The sequence below is a fragment of the Curcuma longa genome, chromosome 17 (assembly GCF_044706935.1).
Source record: "Curcuma longa cultivar G26 ecotype Majalengka, Jawa Barat chromosome 17, ITB_CL_G26_1.1, whole genome shotgun sequence".
NCBI classification, from domain to species: Eukaryota; Viridiplantae; Streptophyta; class Magnoliopsida; order Zingiberales; family Zingiberaceae; genus Curcuma; species Curcuma longa.
The window spans coordinates 5,431,456-5,439,588 of NC_133877.1; the positions used below are offsets into that span (position 1 = coordinate 5,431,456).

At 41.8% G+C, this 8,133-nt stretch overlaps 2 protein-coding genes across 2 annotated transcripts; one reads left to right on the forward strand and one right to left on the reverse strand.

Annotated features, from left to right (window-relative positions):
- The first annotated feature begins 837 nt into the window (after nucleotides 1–837).
- LOC141848604 (transcription factor JAMYB-like) lies at nucleotides 838–2,245 on the forward strand. The gene is made up of 3 exons (XM_074736653.1): nucleotides 838–1,238; nucleotides 1,319–1,448; nucleotides 1,531–2,245. The coding sequence occupies exons 1-3, from the start codon at nucleotides 1,094–1,096 to the stop codon at nucleotides 2,039–2,041; spliced, it is 786 nt and encodes a 261-aa protein (XP_074592754.1). The 5' UTR covers nucleotides 838–1,093; the 3' UTR covers nucleotides 2,042–2,245.
- A 1,425-nt stretch (nucleotides 2,246–3,670) lies between these two features.
- Nucleotides 3,671–5,654, reverse strand: LOC141848603 (putative glycerol-3-phosphate acyltransferase 3). Its single transcript, XM_074736652.1, has 3 exons — nucleotides 4,891–5,654; nucleotides 4,313–4,755; nucleotides 3,671–4,219 (listed from the first exon to the last, which is right to left on the reverse strand). The coding sequence occupies exons 1-3, from the start codon at nucleotides 5,596–5,598 to the stop codon at nucleotides 3,790–3,792; spliced, it is 1,581 nt and encodes a 526-aa protein (XP_074592753.1). The 5' UTR covers nucleotides 5,599–5,654; the 3' UTR covers nucleotides 3,671–3,789.
- Between the last annotated feature and the right edge of the window lie 2,479 nt (nucleotides 5,655–8,133).

Here is an 8,133-nt window from a genome sequence, read left to right on the forward strand (position 1 = left end):
AGCATAATTTAGCTTTGGCATGATGAATCCTGAGCTTTCTCAGCTGAGCTCAAATTCCTTCAGTACAAGTTGAGAATCAAACAGTTTATTTATTTTTCTCAAAAGAAAAGAAGAAAAACAAACCATGATAGATTATAAAGATTAGCAAACTGTGTAGCACTTGAGGGTTTTAAATTATTGGCTCTGCATCACATGCTTCAAATTGCTGCTTCTAGAAATGAAGGCACAGTGTTTAATGACTCCAAAGGCACTTTAGCTCATAAGATAATCTCACTGAACGGATCACTGTTTGCAAAAATTAATCTAAATTGTAAGAACTTAGCATAATACATCAACTTTGTCCACTATCATGTCATCATTATCTGCGAGAACTTGTTTCGTGCTTAATCTTTCAACAATTCCTGCATGTATTTATACACATTTGCATCATTGAGGTGTGGAAGAAATTGGTGTGCTGCTCATTCGTATTTTATTTGGGAAGACAAAAGCAGCTAAAAACTATTGCTCGAGCACAGACTTTAAACCCCTGATTAGCTACAACGTGGCCCTTTGGTGCATAAACTAAACACTCGAGATCGATTTTTTTCTTCAATCTCTGTCTTCCTTATTCTCACATGTCCCCCTGCTTTTCCATAAAACTAATGATAGAGGATTGGTAGTGCACTGAGCCGACTTCTTCAGGAGGAGGCTGCCTGCTGCAAAGCTTGTGAGGGTCGTCGACTTACAAATAAATGGCTGCAAAGCTTGTTGCTTGCAGAAATGGGAGTGGAGTCAAAGTTCAAAGGTCTTGTACGCTGTTTGGTGTCGATCAAAAGCCATCGCTTTGGGCTTTGAATCCTTAATCTAATCCCACTTCGGCTCCTCCGTCACGTGTTGATTTTGTTGCTTCTGTCTATAAATCCTTCCCTCCCCCTGCTCTTCTGCTACAACTCTCATCCCCATTCCAATCCCATCCCAAGCTGCGGCTCCTATCGCTCGCTCTTCTCTGTCTCCATCTTCTGTAAAAGCCAAAGCAAATCGATCGCTGAGTTTTGTTTGGAGGAGGAGGAGGAGGAGGAGGAGGATTGCAGAACAGTGTTGGAGGAAGTCGTCAATGGAGGTCCATGGCAGCGTGGCGGCGAGTGAGGAGGAGGTTGAGTTGAGGAGAGGACCGTGGACGACGGAGGAGGACGTCGCGCTGATGAATTATATCGCTGTCAATGGCGAAGGGAAGTGGAATTCTCTGGCTCGTTGCGCAGGTATTCATTTACTGCACCGAAGCAGAGTGCTCTGTTTTTTTTTCTTCGGAGGAAGAATAAAAATTGGATTTTTGGAACAGGGCTGAGAAGGACAGGGAAGAGCTGTCGCCTCCGGTGGCTTAACTATCTTCGTCCCGACGTCCGGCGAGGCAATATAACGCCGGAGGAGCAACTGCTCATCTTGGAACTCCACTCGCGCTGGGGGAACAGGTAGTTGATCGAATTCTTCGAGTGTTTGAATATATATATTATATATCTATATAAATTAATAGTCGTCTGCATTCTTGCGAAGATGGTCGAAAATAGCGCAGTATTTGCCGGGAAGAACTGACAACGAGATCAAGAATTACTGGAGAACACGAGTGCAGAAGCACGCGAAGCAGCTCAAATGCGACGTCAACAGTCAGCAGTTCAAGGACATCATGCGCTACCTGTGGATGCCCCGCCTGCTCGAGCGAATCCGCGTGGCCTCCGGCGGCGGTGGCGACTCCGCGGCCCCAGCCTCAGAGACTCCGGCGACCTTCAGCGACTTCCCGATCTCCGAACGGGCGGCGGAGCCGAATCCCAGCCCGGAGAATTCCAGCGCCGCGGGGTCTTCCTCCACGACGTCGGTGGATTCGCTCAGCATGCAGCTCTCGCCGCAACCGGTTTCCGACGCCGACCTGATGCAGCCGGCCGGTGACTTATGGACGGAATCGCTGATGAACGTCGTTGACTTCCCGGAGTTCGAGCAGATGATGTGGCCGGCGGGGGAGAATTTGTGGAGCGTGGATGACATCTGGTCGATGCAGCAACAATTCTAACCGGAATATATCGAATGAATAATTTCATGGAAGGCGGAGAAGTGGAAAGAAGCATTAAAATTCTCTTCGATTTCGTAGAGAAGAACTATACACATGATCACTGTGGCTTAGCTTCCTCCCACTTCTTCTTCTTCTTCTTCTTCTCATCTTCGGAGCTGTAAGTGTGATTCTTCAGATTAACTTGTGCATGATTTTATGTTGAAATATTAATTATTGATTATGATGGTGGATAACGATAATAAACAATAGTAAAAGAGACTGGGATAGTGGGAGTCGCCATCTGTTTATGTTATGTGTGATGATCTTCCTTCTCACTTGCAACTTGGAAGGAAAAATTGTACACTCCTTTGTACCATTCAGTGTTGTAGTTTATACGTAGGTGAACAAGTCTGATGAAGCTCGATCGAGATGAAGAAAATAGTGAGTCGTTCTTGAGTTGCATGGTCAGGCTTGCTAAGCTTGGGTTTTGATCGCGAGTGAGTCGTGCTTCAGTTGGCTAACCTTGTCAATTAGTTCAAGTAACTTGACCATCACTTGGGTCTATTCAAATTTGACCTGACTCAAGTTGGACTCGAGCCTAATTGTTAAAGTCGACACACTATTGTTTTTTTTTTTTTTGCATGGAAATTTTTGGTTTGACCGAGTCAAAATTGGTTTGGGTCGTTCTTGACGTCTGTGGACCGAAGCTTGAGTGGGGATTAAAATATGTTATCATCATTCCACGCGTGCATTCCATCTGGTGGCGCGCAGTTCAATTAGGCACTCAATCCTGAGCATTAATCACAAACTCATTTTTGATTTGTTTTTCTTTTCAAATCTTTCATCATGGTTGAGATATTGCTAGACTAATTTTCTGAATTATTGAGATTGAATATTCAGTTAAAATTAAATTAAATCGTATCAAATTAATTAAAATTGAATTGAATTAAATTTTTTTAATTAATTAAATCGATCAAATTTTTAAATAAAAATCAAATAAATTAAACTGATAAAATATCAATTAATTCAATTTTCAATCGAAATAACTAAATTTTTTAAATATTATAAAAATTTTATCAATTAATTAAGAATTTATAAATTTATTTACTTAGAAATTTATAAATTATTTTTTTTATTTTAATTAATTCAGTTTATTCGATTTAACCGAATAAGAAATTTTAAAATCAAAATCAAATCGAATTAACTGAATTAATTAATTTTTTAAAAAAATAATTAAAATTTTGAAATAATCAAATTAAAATTTTAAATTCAATCGGTTCAGTTTATTCAATGTAATTAAATTTTTACTCACCTCTAATTAAGAGATATATATATTTAAAATGATGCAAATGGATCAAAAATTTGTGTAGCTGTATAATGTATAAAAAATAAAATGATTCAAATCGATCAAAGATTTTATATATAAATTATTTTTATATAACAAAATTTCTTTATGATCTCAATTAAAATTACTTAAATTTAATTATAATAATTTTAAAATAATTAAAACCATTGTCAAATTTGTAGTTGTTACTTAATTTTGTTTTTTTTCTATCATTTTAATATTTTAAAAATAATTTTAATTAAGTTATTGTTAAAGAGTATTTTTATCTATGTATAATATTTTTACTAAATTAAACTAAAAATTAATTGATTTTTAAATAAGAGTATTTTCGATACTAAAATTATAATATAACATCTTTTTGACCTTTTAAAAAAAAATAGATAGATTTTTAACTATTCTAATAAATAAGGGTGCCTTAAATTTATTATTTGCTGGCCTTGACAGTCCCTTCGTTCCCCGCGAGCAGCATGTATTTGTCCCTCCTCGTCAGCATGGTGCACTGGTAGCCCAGCGCCGCTGCGATCTCCCGCTGCACGCGATTGGCGACATTACACCTGTCGTCGTCGGCGAGCGAGAGTGGCATCTTGGGCAGGAACTCCACGCTGTACTCTGGCCGAGGGTTCATTAGGAAATAGAAGGAATCCAGCCACTTGGCCCCGGAGGCCGTCGTGCCGTAGAACATGCCGGCGCGCACCGTCAGTGCCACCGGGAACACCTCCGCAGCAAGCTCCACGAACAGAGGGCTGAACCTCAGCATGTATGGCTCCCGGCAAGTGGTCCCTTCGGGGCACACCACCAGGTCTTCTCCTCGCCGGAGCAACCTCGCCATCTCCTCTCGGTCCCTCTCCTTGTCCCTTGGATTATAAATCGAGCAAGAGTAAAAACATAAGAATTGCAGAAATGAAAAATATTAAAGCGGATATATGAAAGTATTAAAGGGATAGAACCTGGTGAGTTTGATCGTCTTGATCGGTGATATAACCTCCGACACCCGGCTAACACTGTACGACGCGGCGACGACCATCTTGTTCAGCAACAGCGAGATGTAGCAGGGATCGAGGAGGGTTCGGTGGTTGCATACATAGAGCTTTCCATGGGCTTTATCATCCTTGACGACTCCACTTTCTTGGGGAGACTTGACGACTCTGGTGACCATGCCGGAAGAAGCTCCGATGAGGTTAGAGAGCTCAGCAGGCAGAGTTACGAAGACGACAGTCCTGAAGACGGAGAGGAGGATGGCAAAAGGAAGCCACAGGAGCATCGCCAAGGTGGCTAAAGGAGTGGGCTGGAACGCCATCCTGCCATCGTGGAACATCAAAGGCTTTGGGTAGTCTTCTCTAGGCAAGGCTTGCCAATGCTTCTTCTCTGCTTCAGTGACTATGAGAATTTCCTGCGGTGAAGAGAGTTGTTCATTAGCTAAAGTTTGATTCTCAAATTCTTTAATTTTACCTGTATTTATTTTTGTTTTGATTATTTATTTTGGGAAATCCATATTAATTTAGGAATCGACTAATACATAGCTCACCTTGCAATAAGAGAAGAGTCGGTGCGGAGGAGACTTATTGTGACTCCTAAATCCAACGACATTGCCTTCGTCTAACTCTTCTCCGGCGCCGGCGCCGGTGAGTAATTCGTCTAAGCTCCGGTGGTCGTCCGCCTGCGCTCGCATCAGCCCGGTATAATATCCGCGAAACACCCTCAACTCCCTCCCCACCACGACCTCCGCCCCCAAGTACTCCTTGGCCGTCGGTTCCACCATCGCCCTCGGCATGGCACTCACACAGACCTTCCTCCTCGCCCTCCTCACCTCCTCCCAGGCCTCCTTCCCCACGTCGGCCAACAGGTGCTTGGGCAGCACCGCCCTCCCCGCCCGGAACTCCGCTACCCGGATTCCGGCGAAGCAGAGCAGGACCATGACTCGGAGAGCGGCCTCGCGGCGGAGGAAGTGAACCAGGGGGTGGAGCAGCAGCAGCAGCAGGCCGCGGAAGAGGCTACCGGATTCCAGGGCGACGAGCATGAAGTAAGGAAAGGTGGAGGAGGACCGCAGCAAGGCGCCCTCCACGTCCACCACCAGGGTTTTGTACTCGAGGTCGCTTAAGGCGGCGTGACGATGATGGCTGATCGCCTGCGGTGGTTTTGACTGGCGGCGATCTCCTCGGTGAGGGTTTCCGCGACCGCAGCGAAGAGAGCTGAAGAGCTCGACGAAGGACTCAAAGAAAGCCTTCGAAGCCATCGTTACCTATGAATTTTTTTCGTGCAAAGGTAGTTGAATCGTTGATGATGGTGCACTATCATTTATAGGCGATCATTCACCTGCAAATAGCAGCCAGCATCTCCGGCCAAGGCCGAGATGGAAGTAGAACCCACCAGCTACCTACCCAGTTATTAAATACTACCATTTACAGGAGTTTGGTGGATCAAAGCTTCAAAGCGAGTTCGATAGCTTACTGCTTACCTTGAGCTAATTATATATTAGTGTAATCTTGGATTTGTATGGTCAACCAGCAGCAATATGTTCCTCGTGATAAGGAAAACAAAACCCTCAAATCTGGCATAAGATTACTCCACCACCGGAGCCAATGAGCGTGCTTCTCCCACTGCATGGGTGCTGAGGTGCCATTTGTGTTGCGGGGCGATGTCGATGCTCCAACTTCCATGATTATTTTGTGGTGTAGTCACTATCCCGATTGTAGTGCGAGTCAGATGAAGGCTCAGTCTTGTAGAGAAAGATTAATAATTAACGATGGCATATGAAATATTTATTTATGTTCCTATGAGTCGTTAACAGTTTGCTCGTCGTAGAACATCAATTGTTGGTTTCAGTAAAAGCTAGGTGAATTGTACGGTTTGAGCAACTTAAAGATGTATATCAAAAAATAATACATTAAGGGCAAATAAATTGTTGGATTGCCAATTCAATCTGAGTACTAATACAAATGCACACCTCTCTTGTGGAAAGGTTTGCTAGAGATTTCTTATAAAATTACCTGGTTCTTTCACTTCATAATGAAAATAGTCAAAGAATTTCATGGATTAATACCACTTGAAAGGAGATATGAAATAAAAATACTAGTACAGTTTTAGAACAAAGATTCTTTGAATAAAATGAATGACCAAATGTTGACCCATTATGAAAGAAATCATATGGAAGCTTTACAAGAAATATTATAAAGCTTTCTGACCAAAATTTGATCCCTATGATTGAAGTTATATACAGTATAACCAATGTCTTATACACACAAGCAACATAGAGCACACAAGGGCTTTGAAATATTATTTTTAGGCGACCCTTCCACTCTTTGTCAATGCACCATCTATCTTACCCCACATTGGATCGAACTGCAACTGCAAGGCCACAACCTATCAGTCAAGGTACCCTTGCACAATGAGCTTATAAGAGAAGTCTCCTCCATCAAAAAATTGAATAGAAGAATTTGAAGAAAATGTTCTTTTGAAAGATTTACATATGTTAATAACTGAAATTGTGTAAGCTCCAAATCTCTGGAGGCAAAGGGAGCAGTAGTTGGAGGATATGGAAAGATATAAGTGAGAAAAAAATACATCTAAAGATGAACAAACCCCACAGTAAGGATCTCTAAATTCAAGGAATGATAGGAATACTGATTGGAATTCACAATTGCCATGCTCGTTGGCATGCAAAACACTCAAAATTCAGTTAAAAAGATTTGCATCTAATGCTGTCTATTTTTTAATGGCTCGCCCTTCTGAACAGAAATCTCAAAATTATATAGGGTATCCCTTCAGTGGTAAAAGGTTGCCAAGAAGGGTCAGAGAAGCAACTAGCTATATTGCATTAAACAATGGAATAGATTGATGACCAGATGGATGGATTATGTGTTTCTGCTGATGTTTATGGAGGAGAACAAAAATACCTAAAAACATATATCCCTCCATGATCAATGCAAATTGGTGGATCAAAAGTTTTTTTGATTCAACAATTATACATCTATTCTAGCCAATCTGCCCAAGCAATCAACATTGTCATCCCCTCTATTAACTTATCAACAAGTAAGTGGATCCTAACCATCTCTAACTCGTAAAAAATTGACATCAAAATAATTTCTGATCTGAACAGAATCAGAACCAATATATAACATGTGAAAGGGCATCTTTCAGCACATGCTCAAATCTATCTTTAAATTGAAGGCTGAAAAATACACAACAGCAATGACCAAGGAATTTTAAAAAGCTTGAATTTTAGGTCCTGAATACACTGGTAAGTTTTATAGTTTATCCCCCTCCTCACTATTTTCTTCTGTTAGCGTTGCCAACCCTTCAAGCTTTCTGGTCTTCTGCCACTTAAAACATAGGGAAGCAAAGAAATTGGGATGAAAGGGATTGGTCTTCTCAATCCCCAAAAGGATCTCTACTTGGTTGTCTGATAAGGCCTCAATGCCTATGGATCAAATCACAACCGTGGTGACTTAGTGTGAAAATCAACCATGGGCAACATCCTTCAAAACCTTCATGAGGGGATACGAGGAAGACTAAGTGATACAATGCAGCACATGAAGCCAACAACCATACTTGATTAATTGACCTACGCATTGGAGAGATCTTGAATCTCTCTTAGGCATGCTGATAGAGGCCACCTCATACATGAAAGCAGTCAGCCAACCACCTAGCCCCAAATCCACATGTAGAGGCAAGGATCTCTTGCATCACAAACTTACCTGGTTCAAATCAATTTTCCAAAGTACAATGGTCTCAAAAGAATCTCCCCCCCCCCCCCCCCCCCCCCCCCCCC